Source organism: Phocoena phocoena, chromosome 5 (genome assembly GCF_963924675.1).
Source record: "Phocoena phocoena chromosome 5, mPhoPho1.1, whole genome shotgun sequence".
Classification (NCBI taxonomy): domain Eukaryota; kingdom Metazoa; phylum Chordata; class Mammalia; order Artiodactyla; family Phocoenidae; genus Phocoena; species Phocoena phocoena.
The window spans coordinates 67,228,029-67,254,464 of record NC_089223.1 but is presented as its reverse complement, the minus strand read 5'-3'; the positions used below and the strand labels follow the sequence as shown (position 1 = coordinate 67,254,464).

Here is a 26,436-nt window from a genome sequence, read left to right as displayed (position 1 = left end):
AAGAATAGACTTGTGAGGGAAGAGAAGAGTAAAAGATAGCCCTCAAATAGTTTGGAAAAGAGGAGGGAAGGATTACCTTTCCTAACTTTCTATTAACCACATATGTAAAGCCCTGTAGCTAACAACATACCCTTTGCTTACTACCTTACTCACTTGATTTTATAATAATGACAACCACAGCAGTAATGATAATAGCTAGCACCTGTCGAGGAGATGCGACTGTAAGGGAAGAGAAGGGAAGCAGTATAGTTTAATGGCTAAGAGCATGAAACTCCAGAACCTGGAATCAGACAATCTGGTTTGAATCCTAAGTCAAGGTGTATCCTTCACCAAATTATTTAACTATCTTGAGCCTCAGTTTTCCCATCTGCAAATCAGGAGCGATAATCCTACTTATAGGATTCTTGAGGGAATTAAATAAGATATATTATCTCATGCAAAGTATATGACTAGAGTAACTGCTCAATTAATACTGGCCATTATTATTACAGCAAATCAGACACCTCTAAGTGTGAAGCGCATTGAGTAGCTTTAAAAAAAAGTCATTCATCAAACACGAATCAAGCATCTATTGTGTCCCAAGCACAATGCCAGGTGCAGCCTTTTCCCTTAGAGCCTTAGCTCTTGTCTCACTCTTTAGAAGCCCTGTCCACTCCCAACAAGTGACATGAGAAAGTTCATGCTTCAAATAACTTGTGAAGCCATCACTACATATTTTTGCTTGCCTTTGTTTTTATAATACTAGATAAAAAAATTCTTACTCTGAAAAAATATTGAGTGATTTTATTTTCTAGTGATTATGGCATATAAACATGAAATCATATTAGGAATGAATTACGGAATGCTTATGCATGTTATTAGCTGATTCAATGGGATTTCTAAAATAACTGATGACACAAATATCTCTTTACAACCAATAAACAGAAAATAGCAGCATTCCTTAGAAGTTACTTAGGTATACACTAACTAAAATTGGTATTATTTTAGGTAATTAACTGAGCCACCAGTTAATCACCGTGTTTGTTTCTTATAACGCGCATAAATGTACAAAGAAGAAAGAGCACAGAACCTGTAGTCTGTAGTTACAGTTTTGGTTCTTTTGTAAGATAAACTCATTGAGCTCCAGTTCCCTTGTCTCTGAAAATCAGATAAAATTATTTTTTCTAGCCCACATCATAGGGCTATTGGGCCGATCAAATATCAACAGATAAGAACATAAAACGTGTTCAATCTCTCTCTTTCTCCCTGACTCCTAATTCCTCCCCCTCCTTTCTTTATACCCATACATACATATAGGTTTTATTTTTATTATTATCACTGGATAAAATTTATCTCCTGAGAAAATGTAAAGCCAAATTCACAGATTATTTTCCGATAATATATTGCTAAAACCTATTTGAATGAAAGCTCTATCTGTGGTGCAGTGACTTTGGCATCCTCTAGATTGGATTTGAATCCCAGTTGTGTGTCAGAAGGAATAGAATTCACTGCAGACTTAATGAAGGGACTACTTACCACGATGTTGGAAGGGTCAGAGGAACAGATAAGAGATGCTAAGGTACTCAGACACTAGTAATGGTGGGGAACCAGTACCATCCTTAGGGCTGAAGGAACAGGTAGAGGAAACAGTGTTCCCAGAGCCCCGTTTGACCTGGAACCAGAAGAGGGGCCACCAGGCATGAGGAATGCAGCTCGAAGAAATACTCCAATTTCCCTCTCTTCCTACCCAAACCTCACTGGAAATTAGTAGACAAGGAAGCCCAGGAGATGAAACCTGCAGAGACCAGCCTCCAGGGCATAGAGAAGGGCTGGGAATGGATCTAGGCAAAGATGTTTAGCAAATGGTCATCCTTTTCACTCTTCTGTTTCTCGAGACATCTTTTAATAGCGCTCAACTGTCTATACGTAAGAATGGATAAGCTTAGTCCTGTCTTCTGATCCTACCTCAATGAGGTTTCTCCAGTCTTCTCAGCTCTTGGTGATCTCCCTCTATCTTCTTTTGTCATTGATTTTTCTTAACAGTCATTTATTAGCTGTCTTACTCTGTAAGTGCCTGTGTTGGTCTGCTGCCTATTTGCCTTTGGATCCATTCCCGGTTCAGCTTCCTTCCAGCTACAGATTGCAGGAAACCACATTTCCCAGAGTCTAGTGCCTTCTGTCTTCTGGGTAGGTTTCACCAATGGGACGCACTAATGCAAGGCTGGAGGGCTGGAGGAGGGGAGGAGACAGAGTACTTCTCATTCTCTCTCTCTTCTTTCTCTGTTGTCTCTGGCAGCAGCTAAGTCTCTTCTGTGGCTCCAACTCCTCCTTCAATGGCCCTGGATCCTTCTGAGTAGCCTCGTCCGTAGTACCATTTCCCATCATTTAGGACTGGCTTGTGGACTCTGGGAATATCACCTCTTCCTGTTATCCCTCTAGCCCTAGAGGTGGTAGAGGTTTCTCACTGCTACTAAACTCTAGTTGCTTCACTGATTCCTGCTTGGCTTCCTATCACCTAGTAGCCAATCCCTTGTATTAAATTCACTTTGTTTGAAACACCTAGAGTGGTTTCAGTTTTTCTTGCTGGATCATGCAGATATGATGTCCCTATTTTTCCCCAGACAGACTGACTAGAAACCCCTCAGAGTCTTGATGTACTTGCCTGATTGTCTCAGTTACACACTCATTGTGCTTAACATGATCAAAGCAGTACACTTAGCCAGTATTTGACCAGGAGAGCCAGGGAGGCTTTCAGAAACTGTTCAGTTGAAGGAGCTGAGTAGGTTAACAAACCTGGTGTGTTCTGTGAATGTTAGGATTCTCCCTTTTACCGGTACTCCTTGCTTTTTTTTTTTTTTTTTTGAACTACTAATCTTTAGCTGTAATACTGATGACCAGGTCTTAGATTATTGTTATAATTTCTTCTGATGAAAAGTTGAGCAATTGCTGTTTTTAGATATTTCTATCCACTGGACTCCAAATGATCTGTGGGGAAAGGTCATGTTGTTCTTGGTCAAGTTTGTCAGCCTGCTCAGTTGAAGCGCTATAGCTGTCTTGCTAATTTGCATAACATTAAGTCAGTGTGTCCCAGTAGGAATTATTCTGGGTTTGTGCAGTGTTTGAAGATATTCTTTGGGAACTTAGTTAGGTACCTAATATTTTTTAAAAATTGTTTTGCAAATACAGTAAAGAGGTATATTTTTGCATTTTTTCAGAGATGACCTCGATAGGAAACTTCAAGCTATTGCTGTTTCAAAACTACTGAAAAATAGCTCTGAGCAGGTGATATTTCTGGGATATATCACTTCAGCACCTGGTTCCAGAGATTATCTACAGCTCATTGAACGTGGCAATGTAAGGGTAACACAATCTTAATAGGATTTCTGATTTCTTAAATAAAGTGTTTCTTCTTCATGTTTTGAAAAACCTAACCCAACATTGTAATATGTATCCTGATTATCTACTGCTGCATGGAAAACTACCAAAAAACATACTGGCTTTAAGTAGCATTCATCTTTTTGCTCATAAATCTGCAATTTGGACAGGACTTAGTGCAGATAGCTCATCTCTGCTCCACACAGCTAGGCGGCTCACCTGGGGACTGGAGGAGCCACTTTGCAGATGACACATTAGTGGCAAGTTGGTGGGGCTGTTGACTAGGAGCTCAGCTGGGGCTTTGGCCTCAGGGTCCTGTTTCCTCTCCATGGGATGCTTAGGCTTCTTTCCTGCGTGATGGCTGGGTTCTAAGAGTGAGTGTCCTAAGAGAACCAGGAAGAAGTTGTATTGCCTTGTATGACCTCGCCTTGTAAGTCATATAACGTGATTTCTGCTGTCATCACAAGCCTGCTCGCATTCAAGTGGAAGAAACATAAACCCCATCTCTTGATGAGAGGAGTATCAAAGTCACATTATAAGAATGCCATATGGAAAGTGGATTATTGTAGCCGTGTTTAGAAAATACAATCTGCCACATTGTACAAGTTAATCATGATGAGAGTAAGAGATAAAATGGCATACAGAGAGGCTGGCTGATCAGGGCCTCACTAAATGACACTGAATTTGTCCTTACCTGTCCAGGTCCAAAACGGTTGAATTTCTCAGTGTATCCAGATATCATACTCTGGGAAACTGACAGACAAATCAAATCCTTGAGACATATATACACTAGAAGGTTAAATGCATTCGTTTATAATGAGAAATACAATTATTATATTTAGTTAAGCCCTATGTAGATTTCTTGGTCCTTTACATGTCTTTTTTTTTTACTTTATTGTCTTGAGATAATATCTGCAAACAAAAAAACTTAACCATTTTATCAAGTGCTTGGAAAGACAGGTGAGAGAGAACGTTGTATGATGAGGGTATTCTGTATGTGACAGAAAACACAAAATGACAGTGGCTTAAATAAGAGAAGTATAGCTCTTTATGTAAAAGTCTGGGCAGGTGATTCACCACTAGTACGGCACTTTGTGGTATCAGGAGTGTGCTCCTTCTATCTTGTGGCTCCACATTACAAGGCTTCCACTCCCAAGTTTGCCTCATGGTCCAAGATGGCAGCATCGTTGTTCTAGTTAGCAAGAGGGAGGAAGGGATACAGAGGGGACCAAGTGCATGTGCAACTTACCTCGAAGGCAAATTCCAGGAAACTGACCTCTTCTACCTACATTTCATTGACTGGAATTTAGTCATTGGCCATACCTCACTGTACAGGAAGTTGAGAGATGCAATATTTAACCTTGATACCCTTATACCTAGCTAAAAATCCTACAACTTTGGAAGAGGGGCAAGGCAGATATTAGGGAGATGAGTTAATCTCTGCCCTGGTGGATAAGGCAGAAGTGGAGTCAAGATGGACTCCTAATTTTGGCTTTGGTCAGAGGGTTTATGTTGGTGACCCTTATTACTATAGAGAATACATAAGGAAGAAGAGTTTTGCAAAGAAGATGAGTTCAGCTTTAGGCTGAGTTGAGGCATCTGTGGGATATTAGTGGAGCTGTCCATTAGGCAGCTGGACATATGGATCTGGAACTGAGAAGGGCTGTCAGGACTAGAGATACAGATTAAGGGGTTGCCACCATCTAGGTGATCATTAAAACCATGGAAGGGGATGATATTGCTTATGGAGTTAGAGAATTGCAAGAGGAAGACCAAAGAAAACTCCTGATAGAGTCACATTTAGTGTGGCTATCATGGGGGTGATGGGTGAGGGAAGAGGAGGGAGATTATCTCAGAAAAGAGATTAAGGAGAAGTCAGAAGAGTAAGAGGAAAATCTGGAGAGTGGAATCACAGGGGTTGCATTAGTTATTTATTAGTGCATCACTGTGTAAGCTACAAACCTTAGTGGCTTAAAAAGAACAATGGTCCAATATCCTCATGACTGTGTGGGTCTACCGAGTGGTTTTCTGTTCTTGCCTGCCTTCATTCGTGGAGTCAGCTGTGGCTGTGGCTGGGGAGGTCTGACATGTCCCCCACTCACTGGTCTGGGGCCTCGGTGCTGGTTGTTGGCTGGACCTCTCTCTCCATGTAGTCTCTCATCAGTAGCCTACCTGGTGCCACATTTACCAGCTTTGTGACCTTGAGGCAAGTTATTTAACCTTTCTGGGCCTCAATGTCCACACCTATAAAGACGGGATAGTAATACCTATTGTATCATAGGGTTGTTCTGAGGATGAAAATAAAGTAATGCCTGAAAAGCCCTAAGCCTTGCATGTAGGAGGCACTTAATAAGTGGTAGCTACATATTTGTATTATGTATGTCTGGCTGTATGTATCAAATCACATTAGATAAATGTGTAAGTATATGGTCTATAAAGTATAGAAGACTACTATACAAGATGATATTTGGCAAATTTAAGAAAAAATCGATTGTATCCTAATAAGAGAGAGAATTTGTGTGTGTGTGTGTGTAAGAGGAATTTGATTTGATTTTTATTTAATACTCTGTTGGGTTCCATTGTCACAGTCAGAAGTTGTGTCAAGATTGGCAGTGGACAGACACTGTAAAACTCTTAGAGGAAAACACAGGCAGAACACTCTATGACATAAATCACAGCAAGATCCTTTCTGACCCACCTCCTAGAGAAATGGAAATAAAAACAAAAATAAACAAATGGGACCTAATGAAACTTCAAAGCTTTTGCACAGCAAAGGAAACCATAAACAAGACCAAAAGACAACCCTCAGAATGGGAGAAAGTATTTGTCAATGAAGCAACTGACAAAGGATTAACCTCCAAAATATACAAACAGCTCATGCAGCTCAATATCAAAAAAAAAAACACAATCCAAAAATGGGCAGAAGACCTAAATAGACATTTCTCCAACAAACGCGTGAAAAGATGTTCAACATCACTAATCAGAAGAGAAATGCAAATCAAAAGTACAATGAGGTATCACCTCACACCAGTCAAAATGGCCATCATCAAAAAATCTACAAACAATAAATGCTGGAGAGGGTGTGGAGAAAAGGGAACCCTCTTGCACTGTTGGTGGGAATGTAAATGGATACAGCCACTATGGAGAACAGTATGAAGGTTCCTCAAAAAACTAAAAATAGAACTACCATATGACCCAGCAATCCCACTACTGGGTATATACCCTGAGAGAACCATAATTCAAAAAGAGTCATGTACCAAAATGTTCATTGCAGCTCTATTTACAATAGCCAGGACATGGAAGCAACCTGAGTGTCCATCGACAGATGAATGGGTAAAGAAGATGTGGCACATATATACAATGGAATATTACTCAGCCATAAAAAGAAAGGAAATTGAGTTACTTGTAGTGAGGTGGATGGACCTAGAGTCTGTCATACAGAGTGAGGTAAGTCAGAAAGAGAAAAACAAATACTGTATGCTAACACATATATATGGAATCTAAAAAAAAAAAAAAAAAAAAAGTTCTGAAGAACCTAGGGGCAGGACAGGAATAAAGACGCAGATGTAGAGAATGGACTTGAGGACATGGGGAGGGGGAAGGGTAAGCTGGGATGAAGTGAGAGAGTGGCATGGACTTATACATACTACCAAATGTAAAATAGATAGCTAGTGGGAAGCAGCCACATAGCACAGGGAGATCAGCTCAGTGCTTTGTGACCACCTGGAGGGGTGGGATAGGGATGGTGGGAGGGAGATGGAAGAGGGAGGAGATATGAGGATATATGTATATGTACAGCTGATTCACTTTGTTATAAAGCAGAAAGTAGCACACCATTGTAAAGCAATTTTACTCCAATAAAGATGTTAAAAAAAAAAAAAAAGATTTGCAGTGGATTCTTTTTTTGTGTGTGTGGTACGCGGGCCTCTCACTGTTGTGGCCTCTCCCGTTGCAGAGCACAGGCTCCGGACGTCCAGGCTCAGCGGCCATGGCTCACGGGCCCAGCCGCTCCGCGGCATGTGGGATCCTCCCGGGGCACAAACCCGTGTCCCCTACATCGGCAGGTGGACTCTCAACCACTGTGCCACCAGGGAAGCCCTAAAAATATTTTTTAAATTAAATTTTAATAGTCAAATTTAGTCAACATAGTCAAAAGTCAGGTATATTTTTTAAAAGAAAAACATGAATATTTCTTTAGTATGAAAGCTCCATATTTAGAGTTTTGCCAACACATTATAGAAAAAAAATGTTTATGTTGTGATTTGCTGATGAAAAGTAACGCTGGTCTCAAGCTTTCAACGTCAAATAGACTCACGATTACTTGTGAAACGTGTGTTGCCAGTGACTCAATTTAACGAACAGATTGAGCTCCTGACAAATGCCAGCCTTCATGCTAGGAACCAGGGAGCCTAGGTGATTGAGTCTTTCTGCTCAGGAAGGGGAGAGTGGAGACATCTAAACAATTAACTATACAGAGTGGTGTAGCTGGTGCGCATAAAGGACTACACAGGATGACCGATGAGCATGCAGTCAGTTCTGCTTGGGATGAGAGACTTGGAAAACTGTGCGGAGCCAGTACCGTGTTGTGATTGCTGCCTAACTCTCTCTCTAGACCACCTTCATGGTTTACTCCCAGCATCTCATACTGGGGCTAGATGGGCATATGGTAGGTGCTCCAAAAACATCTATAGAATGAATAAATGGTTTTGACCTTAAAAAATCAGTAGGAATTAGGCAGAGAAAATAGCATGCACAAAAGAAAGGCATCTTTATTACTGTAGCTCACACATTTTCTTGGCAATTCAGAAGACAGCACCGTTTTTAATGCTTTAAACATTCTCTTCTCTCTTCATTATTAGGACATTGACAGCACAGATCAAGACAGATGGTGTGAATATATTATGTATCGAGGGCTGATCAAGTAAGCATAGGCGTTTGATTGTTTTTTTTTTTTCTTTTTATTTTGGATTGTTGTTTTTCTTAATCTACTGTTATTGTGATCTTTTGGGTCTATCCTGGAAGGAAAAACTTTCTGGAAGCAATTAGTTAATTGTGTTACTTTTCATAGACATTGATTTGACTAGTTACCCAGTTTAACATTTTTTTTCAATGTATAGCCTAATGAGTTAAGAAGGAGTAAATGGTTAAGCAAATTAAGTTTAATTATACAAAGAAGGTACTGTGTGAGTTATTAAGCATGATCATTATGTAACTGTCAGTACATGTTAGGAATGGCGCCATTTTTTTTTTTTTTTTTTGCGGTACGTGGGCCTCTCACTGTTGTGGCCTCTCCCGTTGCGGAGCACAGGCTCCGGACGCGCAGGCTCAGCGGCCATGGCTCACGGGCCCAGCCGCTCTGCGGCATGTGGGATCTTCCCGGACCGGGGCACGAACCCGTGTCGCCTGCATCGGCAGGCGGACTCTCAACCACTGAGCCACCAGGGAAGCCCAGGAATGGCACCATTTTTGACTGTATGCCATGGTGGAAACAGCATGGACCATGGGCTTGAATTCCAGCTTTGCCAGCTTCTAATCATGTAATCTTGGGTAAGGTAACTACCTTTTTGGAGCCACTACTATATTGTGATGAGCTCTCAATGTACATTATATTTAAAAAAAATATCACCCCATATCATCCCATATCAAAAAATTAATATTATCCATATATATGTAAAAATTCAAAAATACTGTAGCTGAAAGATCTCAGAATTCAAACACGTAACTGTGTAAATCTGTTTTGAAGGCAGTGTTGCTTTAAACAAAGCAAAGAGCAGTTTAATATCAAAAAAGGGACTAATCAATCAATCATTTATTCAGCAAGTATTTATTCAATACCTATTACATGATTGACATTGTTCTAGGCATTGGGGATATAACAGGAACAAAATAAAATCCTTGACTCATGGAGCTTCCACTCCAGTGGAAAGAGACAGAAAGTAAGCACGTAAGGAATAGACTATGCCAGGTGGTGATAAATGTGATGAGAAGAATAAATAAAGCCAGGTAAGAAGGACGGGGAGTACCGACGGTGGGCAGGGTCGCTGTTCTGATGGGGTGCTGTTCAGGCAGCAGCCTGAATGAGGGGGAGTCCACCTGCATACATCCTGAGAAGAGCATTCAGGCAGAGGGAAGAGGAAGTGCAAGAGTTTTAGGAGGGCATGCTTGGTATATTTTGATAACAGTGAGGAGGCCAGCACGGCTGGAGTAGAGTGAGATGGGAGGTGATGTGAGAGAGGTAAGGAGGGACAGATCTTGTTGACAGTGATGGATTCACAGGCCCCTCCACTTACAGGGTTCTTTAGTGGATGCAACATGCTGGCGACCATCCCTGAAACGCATCCTGAAATTCCGTTAGTACAGAATCTGTTTGGAGCTATTTGACCTGAGAACTCTAACTACCCTCCTTGGGGCAGTGCTGGGAACTGTGGGACAGTGGGGCCTTCTAGGGTGGACCTCTCTGGGCCTTACTTCCTCCTCCATACAGAGCAGTTCATCACCCAGAGGCATCTTGGCATTGCCTGCCTGAAGAGGGGAGCTGGTGTGGAACTGATCACCCCTTAGGTAACCTTCTGTTCTAAGATCTGTGATCTGCATTGATGAAAGAAATGGTTGCCTTCTGGAGATGATACAGAATCACAGGGTCAACTTCTCTCCCTTTGGAGATATGGCTTGTTCACTTATGAGTCACAGTCTGGTGAAAGCAAACCATTAGGTTCTACTGTTCTTTACCCCACTTGCCATTCAACAAGTATTGATGGAGCATAATGTATGTCAGCCACCAGGGGTATAGCAGTGAACATTCAGAGAAGCATCCCTCAACTGGCTGAGGGAAGATAGACAATGATTGGAATGATGGAGTCAATAATTCCATTGTGTCTTATTTTAGGAGGTGATAACTATAGTGAGGAAAACTTGAGCAGGGTAAGGAACATCCAGAATATGGAGATGGGATGCAGTTGTAAATAGGGGCTTGGATAGGTCTTAATGAGAAGTTGACATTAGAGCTAAGATTTGAAGGAGTGGCCCATGTGGCTGTCTGGGAGAAGACCTTTCCAGGTAGAGGGACCAGCTAGTGCAAAAGCCCAAAGGCAGGAGGGCTGATGTTTTTGAAGAAAAGTGATATTCGTGGGGCAGGAGTGTGTATATGGAGATGGAGGTAAAGGAGGTAAGTGGGGAGTGTATGGGCAGCGAGGGAAGGGAGCAGGTCTTGTGGACTCTTATGAAGGACTTTGGATATTACTTAGTAAACTGGTTCCTGGATAATTTCATTGGTTCATATGCTTACTGAGGTGGCCAGGGAGGCCCCTGAGATGCTAAGCTCATTCTGGTTACACTAATAATTCAGAAACTCTAAAGACCCAGCACATGCCCATATGGCTGCAGGACAGATAGCTTGACTATTATTTTGGTGTTCCCAAAACATTAAGGTGGGAGGGAGCATGCTAGTTTTGTAAAGTATATGATATCTCAGATTGAAAACACTGCTTCTATTTAAATTCATATTAAAATGGTTGCTTTAATGGGGTTATTAGAATTTCTAGAAGACAGTTTATGATATAGACTGAAAAAGGTATATATTCGAGATGTAAAAATTGTTAGTTGCCAAGGGACAGGGGTATTTATAGTACCAGTGTCCATAATAGTTGATCACTGGGCTCTGTTTGTACATTTGTGGCCCAAGACCTTCTTTGTCTCTCCTTAGGAGAGTGGGATGGCAAATATATGTGTATATTTAGAAATATTTGGATATATATATATATATATATATATATATATATATACACACACATACATATAGTGACTATGACTGTCAGAGATGGTATAATAGTCTGCTTAGGCTGACATAACAAAATACCATAGACTGGGTGGCTTTAACAACAGAAACTAATTTTCTCATCGTTCTGGAGGCAGAGGGAAAGAGCATGCATGCTCTGTGATATGTCTTCTTTAAGGACACTAATCCTATTGGATCAGGGACCCACCCTTATGAACTCATTTAACTTAATTACTTTCTTAGAGGCTCTGTCTCCAAATATGGCTACACTGGGGCAGGGGGGTTAGGGCTACAACATATGGATTTGGGGGGAGGGAACACAGATGTTTAGTCTGTAACAGACAGGAAGGTAATTTTGAAAATACCAAAATTAATGAAGTTAGGACTACTGTTATTCAGTTTCTGTCCACAAAACCAATTCTATAAACTTTACCTTGATCATCTAATTCAATGCCCTGCTCTCAGTAGGCACTTGATAAGTATTTACTGGACAACAAGGAGAGAGTCCCTGTTTTAGTAGAAGATTTGGATTGTCAGGTTCCTTATCGTCAAGGACTTTTTGAAGGCTGTGTCTATGAAATGGGTTAGAAGTTTGATCTTAGAGATTTGGGAAATAACCTAGATTTACTAGAGGCAGTGACATAGAATTACAGGGAACTGCACAGATTTGGGACCTGAGCTTAGACAAATGCATTAACCTGTCAGACAATTCAGACCCACGTCTGATGCCATCATAGCTCTTCTCTTACCTGCTGTGGTGGGCAGATTTGCTGCCTCCGCTGGTTCCAGCTCTGGGTTTCTGTCTCTATTTTGTATGGAGTTACAGGTTTTAAGTGTTCCTCCTACTGCCACTGTGGCCCAAGCCCCCATCGTCTTTTACCTAAATTGTTGCAGTGGCCTCCTAACTGTTCTCTCTGCTTTGACCCTTTCCCTGGAGTCTGCTCTCTACACAGCAGCCACTGCACCTCTGTACAAAACTCCGTGGATTACCATTTCATTCTCAGAAGAAAATCTCAAGTCTGTCAGGAAGGCTTTGCATCATCTGCTGCCCCCACCCCCGTGCAAACTCAGGTTTCCCCTATGCACTCCACTCCAGTCATTATGGAGTTGGTTCTCAGAAAAGCCAAGTGCATTCTACCCCAGGACCTTTGCATTTGCTGTTCCCGTTCCCTAGAACGCCCTTCCTCCAATACCTGTATGGTTTGCTCTCTCACTTCATTCAACTTTTTGCTCAAATGTCACTTTGTCAGAGAGTTATGCTCTGACCATCCACTATAAAATAACAGCCTCTGCCACCTAGCATGCCCTGTCCTCTGTACTCTGCTTGTTCCCCCATAGTACTTGGGTACTGATCACCATACATATATACATATTTAATTTGTTCTCCCCAACTAGGATGAAAGCTCTATAAGGGCAAGACCTTCGTTTTGTTCACTGTTTATCCCCAGTACCTGAACAATGCCTGCATGTAATAGGGACTGGCTATGAATTTGTTTTTTAAATAAGTGAATGACTGAAGCTGACATTTTTTAAGAGGCAAAGTATAAATAAAATAAAATGAATTCCTGGCTGCTCATGATTCTCCCATTTTTCCATGTGAGCTTCTCGATAACTATCCAGATAGATAACACCTACAAAATGCTTTGAATTTCCTGGAGAACCAAAAGATGTAAGCAAAAACAAGATGTACAGTTTTTTCAGACATGAAAATTGTGCAATTTTTCAGGCATTAAAAATCTTTTATTTTAGATGTTTCAATGTGAATGAAAATGTGCATGAGGTATTTGGATTTTTTAAGGTAAGAAAGAATTTAGGCCTATGCTCCTGTCATTCTGAAGTATTCCTGCTATTGGCGCAAAACAAATGTGTGAGAGGCAATCTGTACAGACAGAATATTCATTAGTGTAATAAAGTAGAGTAAGTTTGCCAAGTATGTTTAGTTAATTAAACCTATGTGCATATTCCTTATTCATTTATATCATAAAAGCAATATTTTGATAAATATTTAGAGTAATAAATCAAGTTAATTCTAGTGATATACAGAGTAGAGTTAGAAATGGGAAATTGGCTTGATAATATCTTTACAAACCATTTGTTTCTGCCACAGATTGGTTTATGCAAGAATCTCCCATGCTGAGCTGAGTGACTCTGAAATTCAGATGTCCAAATTTAGGATCCCTGATGATCCCGTTAATTATAGAGACAACCGGAAAGTGGTCACAGACCCCAGGGAAGTTCCCGAGAAAATTCACTTCAATCCCAGGTGAGTGAGTGCCTTTATGTCGTGAACTACAGCTATGAGATTGTCCATCCCCTCTAGGGACCTAAATATTACCTCACAATGAGCTACAAATTAGATTCGGTTCTAGAGGTTTATTCATGTTAAGAGAGCTCCTGGTAAAGATTATGACATCCTACTTGGGTTGAAGTTACGATCCCTGCTTTCTGGGATAGAGAAACATGTTGAAGTCCCAACCTCAGGCAAAAAAGATCAATGGCACCATCACCACCATAATAGCTAATATTAAAGTGTTTTTGTGTCCTAGACCCTGTTCTAGATGTGTCATGTGTTGTCTCGATTAATCCACATTGGATTAGTCCTCTTGTTATCCCCATTTTAGAGGTAAGGAAGCTTAGGCCGAGGAACATAACTTCATCAGGGTTACGTGGCTGGTCAGTGACAGAGCCAACAAGTGGGAAGGAAGCCTGTTAGCATCATTGGGCTGCTGTGATTCTCAGTGCTGGCTGCACTTAGACTCACCTGGAGAGCTTTTAAAAACTCCCTCTGCCTGGGTCCCACCCCAGACCAATTCATCAGAACCTCTTGGTGATACATGGGCTTTGGGTTAAAAAATAACCTTTTCAGGTTATTCTGATGTGCAGTAAGAATTGAGACTATGGAGAGTGGATTATTTATTTCCATTACAGATACTCTACCCTCTGAAATGTGTTGGGTGTTGTTTAGTTTTAAATAGAGGTTATCTGAGAAATCTTTTCGCAGCAAAACATGTGATTTGGAGTAGTTGCTCTTTTTTCTTCCTATGACTGGATAAGGAGAGGAAATGTCTGCCTCAAACCAGACTCAGAACATGTCATATACCTTGTTAGTATTATTTGACATTTCTACTACTTTTACCAGCTAGTAGCTATAGAAACTTCTCAGATGTCATTTTGTTTGGGGGGGAAATGACATTTATCCATTCTCTTTTTCTTCCTTGTCTCTCCCTACAAGAAAAAACTGTATCAAAGTGTAGGCAGCAAACGTAAGGAGAGCTATAGCCAAGTCTTGATTGGCTTCAGTCACTGTATTTGATCTTGCCCTTTGTAACTGCAATGTGGCTATGAAGAGCATGGGCTCTGCGGAAAAGCTGCCCAGTTCAGACCTTCACTTTTTGCCAGTGAACAGCTGCGCAACTGTGAGCAAGTTGCTTAACCTCTGTAAGCTTCAAATCTCATCTACAAAATGGGAAAAATAGTAGTGCCTGACTCCTAAGTTTTTTTCGAGGTTTGAATGACACACAAAGTTCTTAAAATAGGGCATGGTAAACCCTCCAGAGCCAGGAGCTGCAATAGCAGCAACAGTATTTTTAGAATGCAGTGGGAAATTCTATCAATTTATAACATATATTGCTAAATACAAGCATTTCTCCAAATTGGTTTTTTTTTTTTTTGCGGTACGCAGGCCTCTCACGTTGCAGAGCACAGGCTCTGGACGCGCAGGCTCAGCGGCCATGGCTCACGGGCCCAGGCGCTCCGTGGCATGTGGGATCTTCCCAGACCGGGGCACAAACCCGTGTCCCCTGCATCAGCGGGCGGACTCTCAACCACTGCACCACCAGGGAAGCCCCCAAATTGTTTTTCTTAAATATTTGATAAAAAATAGAATGTGGGGTAACCTAAGAAAGCTTTACTATGAGAGAGAAAATAACAAAAATGTCACAGGCTCCGGACGCGCAGGCTCAGCGGCCGTGGCTCATGGGCCCAGCCGCTCCGCTGCATGTGGGATCTTCCCGGACCAGGGCACGAACCCGTGTCCCCTGCATCGGCAGGCGGACTCTCAACCACTGCGCCACCGGGGAAGCCCATGTCTTACCTTTTTAATGCTTAAAAATAGGAAATGGATTTTTTGACAAGCTGGAAGGATCACTTACAGAAATCAAGCAGCCTTACATCCCTCTTGGAACAAAGCAGGGGAAAAAAATGTTTCAAGATTAAGTCTAATTGTTAGAAGAATAATGTGGACATATAACTGTTGTTGACTCAGGAGCTGCAGCACGCCCATTGCCACCCTTCCCTGAGCTATGATAGCATCGTGTCTCTTCTCCGGGTTTGCATCACTCCCTGGCTGTACAGGACACGCTCTGTTGATGTCTCCAGTCAGTCAGGCGACCAGTTGTCAGGGAACATACCTCTGCACACAGAGAGGTCCCACAGAGAGAATTCTTCCCTAGAACCAAGCAGGTAGGTGATGGGGAGAATTCAGCCCAAAAGCATTATCTCTGCGAGGAATAGTGGCTTGAATGTTGTTCAGGGGGCCACACATTACATCTTCGAGCTAGAAGGGCCCTGAATGTTGTTTGATCTCTTGGGGCAGAGATAAAAATTCTAAGAGAATTTCCAAAGGTTTTATGTCACAATCTAAGGAGGTTCCTGGGATCTATTTAATAAAAATGTGTTGAGCACATCACCATCTGCAAAACACGATGTCCTCCTGTGATGGTTTTAAATATGTCCACAAGTGATTTGGCACTTCCTTCAAAAGGTGGGGCCTGGGGCTTCCCTGGTGGCTCAGTGGTTGAGAGTCTGCCTGCCGATGCAGGGGACGCAGGTTCGTGCCCCGGTCCGGGAAGATCCCACATGCCGCAGAGTGGCTGGGCCCGTGAGCCATGGCCGCTGAGCCTGCGCTCCGCAACGGAAGGGGCCACAACAGTGAGAGGGCCGCGTACCACAAAAAAAAAAAAAAAAAGGTGGGGCCTGACTGGCCTCTTTCTGAGTGTGGGCTAGACTTAGTGACTCACTTTTGATGAAGAGAATAATGTGAAAGAGAGGGCATGTGACTTCTAAGCTTGGGTTTTCAAAGATTGTGGCTTCTTCTGCCTCAGTCTCATCCTCTTGGATCTGAGAGAAGCCAGGTGCCACATCATGAGCCGCCCTGTGGGAAGGTGGGGAGGGACTGAGGCCTCTTGCCAACAGCCATGGGAGTGAGCTACCTTAGATGCGGAACCTCCAGCCTCGGCCAAGCTTCAGATTGTACTTCAGCCCTAGCTCACATCTTGGCTGCCACTCATGAGAGACCCAAGTCCAACCACCTGGCTTGGCTGCTCCTAAATCCTTAACAGATAATAACTGTTGTTTTAAGCCATCTGTGTTCACATCTTCCTCAACTTATGATGGAGTTATGTCCTGAAAAACCCATGTAAATAGAAAATATTGTAAGTTGAAAATGCGTTTAATACATCTAACCTACCAAACATCATAGCTTAGCCTAGGCTACCTTAAAGGTGCTCAGAACACTTACATTAGCTACAGTTGTGCAAAATCATCTAACACCAAGCCTATTTTATAAAGAGTGCTGAAAAATCTCATGTGATTTACGGAATACTGTAAATGAAAGTGAAAAACAGAATGGTCATCTGGGTACAGAGTGGTTGTAAGTGTGGGTTACCCTGTGATCGTGTGGTTGACTGGGAGCTGTGGCTTACTGCCCCGCCCAGCATCACGAGAGAGTATTGGTACTGCATATCACTAGCCTGGGAAAAGATCAAAATCCAAAATTCCAAGTGTGGTTTCTACTGAATGCATATTGCTTTTGAATCATTGTAAAGTCAAAAAATCCTAAGTGGAGCCATGGTAAGTCGGGGACCATCTGTATTTGGGTAATTTGCTCTGCATCAGTAGATAACTAACCCAGCCCTTGAAACTATTCACATTTAGGGAACTCTGGGAACCTGGCAACAACAAACATATTTACTTAGCATGTATTATATCCATAGTACGGCACTGGGCACGTGATGGTGATAGGAGGTATCACTTAAGTGAAAAAGACACTGCCCTTTTCTCTGGTACCTCATCACCAAGTTTGGGAAACAAAAAGATACAGAGACATCTTGAATGGTAACTACTGACCGTTGACTCTCTATTGAGCCAAGTGCTTTACCAACATTATCTCCTAACAACAATACTGCAAGGTCATGTAATCCAGATGACAACTGGGGTCACTTTACCTTTTAGCTCTGGATAAGATGGACAGAACCCTCTTACCACTCCCTCCAGAAGACAGTGTCCTCTCCCAAACTTCTGTCAGTTGTGGGAAGTTAAGGGGCAAGTGACATTTTTGTGATCACCCCTCACACAGATCTACTTCTACTGTCATAGTTCAGTTCACAGATGGTCTTGCGCTTGCATTTCTTTTTTTTTTTTGAGGTATGTGGGCCTCTCACTGTTGTGGCCTCTCCCGTTGCGGAGCACAGGCTCCGGACGCGCAGGCCCAGCAGCCATGGCTCACGGGCCCAGCCGCTCCGCGGCATGTGGGATCTTCCCGGACCGGGGCACAAACCCGTGTCCCCTGCATCGGCGGGCGGACTCTCAACCACTGCGCCACCAGGGAAGCCCCGCGCTTGCATTTGTAACGCTTTGATTATGCTGCAGTACAAGGAGAGGATGTACTTAATGCACCTAGCGGTGCCTGGCACTCAGCAGGTACTCACAATTTCCCAAAGTTCTGGGAAGGCACATACACAGAGGCAAGGGCTGCTTCTGACTGTGCCAAGCCAACGGAGGACTCTGTTCTTTCCTTGAGTTCCTCAAAACAAACCAAGTAAAGCAAAACTGCTCTCACCTTGTGTTTTAGTGGTAGCATAAGATTTGGAAAGACAGAAGGGTTTAAGTTATAAAAACTCAAAACCTCTTCAAGTAGAATTAGATATTCCCTTGTTTTACAAATCTTTTGTCTCTTCCACATCATGAAGTTTAGGAATCTCCCTCTCATCTTCTCTGGTTTCCCATAGCTCCTCCAAATTTCTGTTCATTTCTAATGAAAAGTAGACACTAGCTCTTTTTCTCAGTCTCTCGCTTGTTCATCAAGTGCTCAGGACCTTACTTTCCATCTCTTATCTGAGGTGGAGATTTCGATACACCTCTTATCTTATCTGAGGTGGAGATTTCGATACACCTCTCTCAGTAAATGACAGAGCAAGCAGAAAGTTCAAACAACACAATGAACTTAACCTAACTGACATGTATAGAACAATGAGTGTCCCAAGTAACTTCAAATTACTCATTCAAGTGTACATGGGACATTTACCAAAACTGACCATATGCTGGAGCAAAAAGCAAGATTTAACAAACGTCAATTATTGAATTAATACAGAGTATATTCTCTAGTGACAATGAAACTAAGCTTAAATAACAAAAAGATAATGAGAAATCCCTAAATATTGGAATTGGATAATAAATTTCTAAGTAGTCCATGAGTCAAAGAAGAGATCAACATAAAAATTAGAAAATATTTTGAACTAAATATTAATGAAAATATGACATCAAGAGAAATAGAACCAATAGGAGATATGTATCTATATATAGATATATATACATACACATATATGGATATATATACATCCATATATCTATAGGCTATATATATAGAACCAATAGGAGATGGATATAAATGTACATATATATCTCTATATCCATATATATCCACATGTATGTATGTGTATATATATATATATATATATATATATATATATATATATATATATGTCCATCTCCTATTGGTTCTGTTTCTCTGTAGAGACAGGCTTTATATGATATCGAAACTGAAAAGAATGTTAAATGGAAAATCATAGGCCAATCTTGATCATGTACATAGATATAAAATTCCTAAGCAAAATATTGGTAACTCAAATCCAGCATTGTATAGAAAGATAATATATTATGACAAGTTAGGTTTATTCCAGGAATTCAAGATTAGTTTAACACGTGAAAATAAACCAATATAATTCAGAATATAAAACCAGAAGTACCACAACAATGTATAAATGTAAAGATATATACAAAAAAGCATTTGATAAAACTTAAATACCCATTTATTATTTAAAAAAAATAACCTCTTAGCAAACTAGAAATAGAAGAAAAGTTTCTTGATCCAATGAAGTGTATGTACAAAATCTTACAGTGACCAGAACAACAGTGAATTATTGAATGCTGTCTTCTTGAGATGGGGCATGAGGCTTGAATGCCTGCTGTGATCACTGTTTTTGATACCAGAGGTCCTAGCCAGTGCAATAAGGCTAGAAAGACAAATAAAGGGTATAAAAATTTAAAAAGAAAAATAAAATTGTCATTATTTCAGACTACATGATTGTTTTTGTGAGAAAAACCCATCAGAATCTACAGGTAAACTTTTAGAATTACTGGAAGCGTAAATCAAGTGGAAAACACACACATTAGGATGAACTGGAAAAAACTAGCATTGAAAAGAACTGCAAGCCTGCTTCAGATCATCTAAGTCCTGTTTCTTAAAGTGTGGCCCATGGACCATCGGCACTGGATTAGTCCGGCTTCCCCAGAGAAACAGAACCAAAAGGATATGTGTATATAGGAAGAGATGTATTATATGAAATTGACTCATGCAATTATGGAGGCTGAGAAGTCCTGCAATCTGCTGTCTGTAAGCTTGAGACCCAGCAAAGTTGGTGGTGTAATTCAGTCCAAGTCCCAAGGCCTGAACCAGGGAAGCCCATGTTGTAGATTCCAGACGGGGTCTGAAGGCCCTAGAACCAGGAGTGCTGAGCGCACGAAAAGGTCAATGTCCCAGCTCAAGCAATCAGGCAGGAAAAAAAACGGTGAATTCCTCCTTCCTCCACCTTTTGTTCTATTTAGGCCCTCAACGGATTGTATGATGACCACCCATACTGGGGAGGGCCATCTACTTTACTGAGTCCACGGATTCAAATGCTAATCTCATCCAGAAAACCCTCATAGGCACGTCCAGAAATTATGTAATCTGGGTACCTTGTGGCCAGTCAACACTTAAAATTAACCATCACGCTGACATCACCTGGGTTTTCTTTTTATTTTTTTTTATTAAAAAAATTTTTTTTTGCGGTACGAAGGCATCTCACTGCCACGGCCCCTCCCGCCGTGGAACACAGGCTCCAGACGCGCAGGCTCAGCGACATGGCTCACGGGCCCAGCTGCTCCGCGGCATGCGGGATCCTCCCGGACCGGGGCACGAACCCGTGTCCCCTGCATCAGCAGGCGGACTCCCAACCACTGCGCCACTGGGTTTTCTTTTTAAATTGTGGAGGGAAGCCCTGGGTTTTCTTTTTAAATTGTGGAGTCTCAAGGCTTGCCCAAATTCTACTAAATCAGAATTTTCACTTTAACAAGATCCACAGGTGGTATGTGTGGACATTAAAGTTTGAGAAGCCCTGATTTTAGTTGTCCCCAAAATCTCAAGCCCTGAACTGAAATGAAGGTGATTCTGGATGGCTCGTGTCCCTAGACACCTGGCAAAATAAGTAAATAACATAAAATAAAATACAATTAACAATCCTCTTATGAGGAAGATAATAGGTCTCAAATCATTTTTGTAAATAATTCTTTCATATACAATGTCCAGTCCACAATCAAAGATGACAGAGCACACAAGGAGATAAGACACCCATAAACCACAATCAGCAGAAATAACAGACAAGGGAAACAGACTTACTGAGGCTTTAGGTATGGGAGTTATCAGATACAGACTATAAAACAGCTATGCTTGCTGTGTTCAAGGGCCTAAAAGCCAAACTGGAACATTCCAGCAGGAAAATTACACTTTTGTAAAACTATACAAAGTGACACAGCAGATATGAAAAAAAAGAAAAATTCTAGAACTCTCAAAAATACTATAATTGAAATTAAGAATTCAGGGGCTTCCCTGGTGGCGCAGTGGTTGAGAGTCCGCCTGCCGATGCAGGGGACACGGGTTCGTGCTCCGGTCCGGGAAGATCCCACATGCCGCGGAGCGGCTGGGCCCGTGAGCCATGGCCGCTGAGCCTGTGCATCCGGAGCCTGTGCTCCGCAACGGGAGAGGCCACAACAGTGAGAGGCCCACGTACCGCAAAAAAAAAAAAAAAAAAAAAAAAAAAGAATTCAGTGGACTGCTTTAACATCAGAATAGACAAGTAACTGAAGAACTGGAGGATAGGTCAGAAGACACTCAGGTCCACAGGTGGAACAGGGCTAGGGAATAGGTCCCAAGGAATAGAGGTAAGGGGAAAATTCAAATGCATCTGTTTAATATTTGCAAAGACACTATCCTTGTTCTCCATATAAATAAACACATATTTAATAATCCCTTTATACCTCCATACAGTAGTGTGCTTTGTTCAAGTCAAAGTATACACCTTTCACTAGTTTTAACAGAAGGGTCACAGAGCCCTAGTATTATGTAATCCCCTTTAACCGGATGATGATTATTCCAATTCAAGTCCAGGAACTCAGAGCACCTCTAACCAGCCCAGCCTTGCAGATGCTTGCTGTTGCCGAATCCTGGGGTAAAATAATAAAGGCCCTGATGTTTTGGGTGGGGTGAGGGTGTGGCTGACCACAGTTTCTCTGATTGCTGGGCCCTTCTGAGAAGACTTGCCTTGGAGTAGGAGGCTGATATCAGCCTGCTGTAAATTGCTAGGAGGGAAGGTTGCCATCCTGGGAATCAACGAGACTGCTTTGGAGACTGATAATGTGGCTGCACTTGAAATGATTGGTAAACTGGTATAATCTGTCAACCCAGCAAAATACAATATGTTCTTAGCTCTCCTTTTAAGGTTTCTGAGGAAATCTATAGACCTAATTCCTCTTCAATTCCAGCTTACTTTGTAGAGAAGTAAGGTATGCAGGTTCCTTATGTTTGCACTGCTGCCTAGCAGAGTAAAACACTATATAAAAGTTTCTTTTTCTTTTTAATTTGTTTTTTTGCAATAACAGAAACTCTCAAAGAGTATCTTTATAAACATTTTGTAACATTTCTGGCAGTTTTCCACTTAGATTTTTTTTTCTTTTAAAAACTGAGCTAGCAAGCAAGGTATCAAATATGCTTTTCTTTCCCCCCAGATTCCTTTTAAATTTAAGATGAGAATACACTTATTTCTTGAATACACCCTTAGTGGGACAGGTATTATGGATTGAATATTTTTGTCTCCCCCAAATTCATATGTTGAAATCCTAACCCCCGATGTAATGGTATTAGGAGGTGGAGTCTTTAAGAGGTAATTAAGTCCTGCAGGTGGAGCCCCCATGAATGGGATTAGTGCCCTTATAAGAAGAGACAAAAGAGCTTTCTCTCTCTCTGGCCTCCACCATGTGAGGATACAAGGAGAAAAAGGCCACCTGCAAATCAGGAAGAGGGCTTTCACCAGACACTGGATCTGCTGGCACCTTCATCTTGTACTTCCCAGTCTCCAGAACTGTGAGAAACGTTTGTTGTTTAAGCCACCCAGTCCATAGTAATTTGTTATAGCATCATGAACTGACCAAGAGAACAGATCTGATCATCCAGTGAGTCTCAACCTGGGGTGGGGGTGGTCTGTAGATTGAAGAAGGCAGAGTCCAATGGGGGAAATGGAAACATCCAAATCTCTCCCCCTACTTTATAGTGGACATATTCTTTTTTTTTTAGTTTTATTTTATTTATTTATTTATTTTTACATCTTTATTGGAGTATAATTGCTTTACAATGGTGTGTTAGTTTCTGCTTTATAACAAAGTGAATCAGTTATACATATACATATGTACCCATATCTCTTCCCTCTTGTATCTCCCCCCCCCCATCCCACCCCTCCAGGCAGTCACAAAGCACTGAGCTGATCTCCTTGTGCTATGCAGCTGCTTCCCACTAGCTATCTACCTTACGTTTGGTAGTATATATATGTCCATGCCTCTCTCTCGCTTTGTCACAGCTTACCATTCCCACTCCCCATATCCTCAAGTCCATTCTCTAGTAGGTCTGTGTTTTTATTCCTGTCTTACCCCTAGGTTCTTCAGGACATTTTTTATCTTAAATTCCATATGTATGTGTTAGCATATGGTATTTGTCTTTCTCTTTCTGACTTACTTCACTCTGTATGACAGACTCTAGGTCTATCCACCTCATTACAAATAGCTCATTTCATTTCTTTTTATGGCTGAGTAATATTCCATTGTATATGTGTACCACATCTTCTTTATCCATTCATTTGATGATGGACACTTAGGTTGTTTCCATCTCCAGACTATTGTAAATAGAGCTGCAATGAACATTTTGCTACATGACTCTTTTTGAATTATGGTTTTCTTAGGGTATATGCCCAATAGTGGGATTGCTGGGTTATATGGTAGTTCTATTTGTAGTTTTTTAAGGAACCTCCATACTGTTCTCCACAGTGGCTGTATCAATTTACATTCCCACCAACAGTGCAAGAGGGTTCCCTTTTCTTATAGTGGACATATTCTTAACAGCCAATGTCTCCTCCATTCTGGAGACCAGGCTCTCCTTTCTTCCCTGCTTGCTCTCCAACCAATGTTCTACTTAGTGGAATCTGACAATTCAGAGATGTGTCCTCTTGATTTCCATTCATTTCTCATTTGTTGTTTGAATACTAGTACACTTTAAAAATGATTATATGGATTCTGGGGACAATGGAAGAGACAAGAAAAAAAGAGAGTGCTGATCTGCTGTATTGTGGAGTGGTGAATTTATCTTATTTTATACAGTTGGGTCAGTAGTTATTTTGATTTCAGTGTATTTGGGAAGCATCTGATTATTTTAGCCATAGCTTCTTATGAGCTAATAATACAATCTCTCTCCCACTTTCTCTCTTATTTAAATCACTTTAATCTATACCAAGAAGCTCTGAGTTAATGCTCTGAGCTGCTTTCATTACGTGAGCAGCTAGTAGGAGCAGAAACATAGTCAAGTAATTTCAGAGTAAAGACATTAAAGAAGACTCTAGAATGGGAACCACCTAGTCAAGCATTGATTGATAATGCAAATAACCAGACACCCTTAATAAACTATAGCTTTTCTCTGCACTCAACGTGTAGGCATAAGAGACAATTCCTCAGAGAATATGCCCCTTTCAGAATCCTGAAATTCATAATCACAGGGCTGGAAGGGAATCTAGAGATCATGTAAATTAGCTCTCTTGTTCTGCAGATGACAAAATGAATTCAGAAGCTAGGTGCCTACACAAGGACGTAGCTGAATAACAGAAAAGCTGAAACAAGAACACAGTTTTCTTGACTCCCTGGTCCAGAATTCTACATTCCCTACAGTATTGCCTCATAAAATTTGGCAGGGTGGGTAGGTGGGAAACATTTCCAGGGTATATCATGAGGATCTGACACAGTCATGCTTCTACACCATAAAAACTGATGCTCCAAATTGAGTTATGTCTGTCTGTCTTACACACGTCTCTAATCACAGATGGTGCCCCAGCCCTGGACTCACTCACCACCCTATAGGGACAGATGCTGACCCTCTACTTCTGCTTCTCCTTCCTTTCCCCCTTCCCCACGGCACCAGTAGAGGGCCCTTATCTCCGGTGGAGGAGATTGCTTTCCGAACCACCTTTTTGACCTCATTTCTTCCCTTCACTTTGTCCACCCTGCTGTCATGTCAGCAGCTCCGTGGAAACTCTGCTTCCTCCCATTTTGTGAGATGCTCGGACCAAAGGGACCCCAAGCCCACTCGCTGGCTAACTTTGTCACTGATGCTTTGCCTGGCTGGCTGGTTGGCTGTTAGAGTTCTTCCCTTCCTCTCTTCCTCTCCCTCCCTCTCCTACTCCTCCAAGGTCATTCCCTTCATAAGGAGGCAGGCCCTTTGTCTTCGCTGGAGGCTGGAGGATAGAGACTCAGGATCTTTCTTGTCATCAAGGACATTCAGCTCCCTCTGCTCACGGCTGGGCTCCTTCTTTGAGGCAAATGTCCACCTCTGCCCGGCTTCAGGTCCAGTGACTTATCTGCCCCGCTTCAGATCCAGTGACTTATTTGAAGAATTAGGTCAATGCTCTCCAAATGTTTTGATGTACGCAGCCCTAACAGTAAAAAAAAAAAAAATAAGCATGCACTGTCAACATATTTACTTATAACTGACATACATGTACTACTATTAATTCATATGTTAAATATAAGTAAAGCTTAATTTATCTCCAATATCTTGGGGGTAAGAAGAAATATAAATTGTCACAAATTCTCTTTGTACATCCTCCCCCCCACCCCGCACACCCCAGAACTGCCGAATTGGGCAGTAGATGCTCTGGGAGCCACACATGGAATAAGTCTGGGTTCAGTAACAGTAATAATGATTGCTGCCACGTTTTGAGCCCTAACTGTGTATCAGGCATGATACCATGTCTTTACATAAAATGTTCCACTGAAGTTTTATAGGAGCTCCATGTGGTAGGCACTCTTGATTCTTATTTTAGTGTTGAAGAACTGAGGCTCAGAGATGCTAAGCTTTGCCCACAGTTGCCACTAGCAAGAAGCAGGGCAGAATCAAAGCCAGGTCTCTTCTGACTTGAAGCATGTCTTAGTCACTGTGCTGTACTGCTTCGGGGATGACAGCAAGCCATTGAGGACTAAGCACTGTGCTAAGACCTGGACACACACAGAGAACAGGGACGCAGCCTCTGCCCTTGTAAGACTGCCATCCTACTGGGCTCTGATGTCCTGGGGAGCTCCCTAGATCTGACTGAAAAGGGTTTGATCAGGTTGAGTATATCTTCTGAGGCTTTAAAAAAAAAAAGTTCACAGCATGGAATTGTTTTAAACCTTAAAATGTATAATTATGCAGTATTGTAGCACATTTGGAATTCTGTTAGCTCTGAGTCTTGGAATCTTATCATTTATAGCATTATTTCAATGGGAAAATGCATTCTAAGTTTCAAACACTCAACTTATAAACTAACTTTTTAATAAATTAACTTTTCACAATTTTTTCAAGAGTTTGGATTTCCCAAACAACATACTTAAACAAAGTTATTATAGCATTTTAGAAAGATCAACAAGAAGCACTGATGAAATTTTCAGGTAATTAGAGTACCATTTTCTTTGAATATTCTGGTTAACTGAGATTACTGCTTCAAAATACTCTCAGGTGAATAGAGTCATAGGAAAAGAAATCATTTCCCCAAATTCCTTAATGAAATAAATAATTTCAAACCTGATGACATACTCTTTCCCAGCTGGAGATAACATTAATATCCCTTACTCACAAAGCCCTGGAGCCCATCACAGTAAAGAACTAGAAGTTGAATGTATTTCTGTTCATTTCTATCACAGAT

At 41.5% G+C, this 26,436-nt stretch overlaps 1 protein-coding gene across 1 annotated transcript in view; it reads left to right on the top strand.

The window, feature by feature from the left end:
* CWH43 (cell wall biogenesis 43 C-terminal homolog) overlaps positions 1-13,395 on the top strand; it is a 47,946-nt gene extending 34,551 nt beyond the window's left edge. The window contains exons 13-15 of the mRNA XM_065877959.1: positions 3,195-3,339; positions 8,214-8,275; positions 13,236-13,395. Coding sequence (XP_065734031.1) covers positions 3,195-3,339; positions 8,214-8,275; positions 13,236-13,395 — 367 coding nt within the window. The remainder of the gene's footprint in view (positions 1-3,194; positions 3,340-8,213; positions 8,276-13,235) is intronic.
* Positions 13,396-26,436: the final 13,041 nt, after the last annotated feature.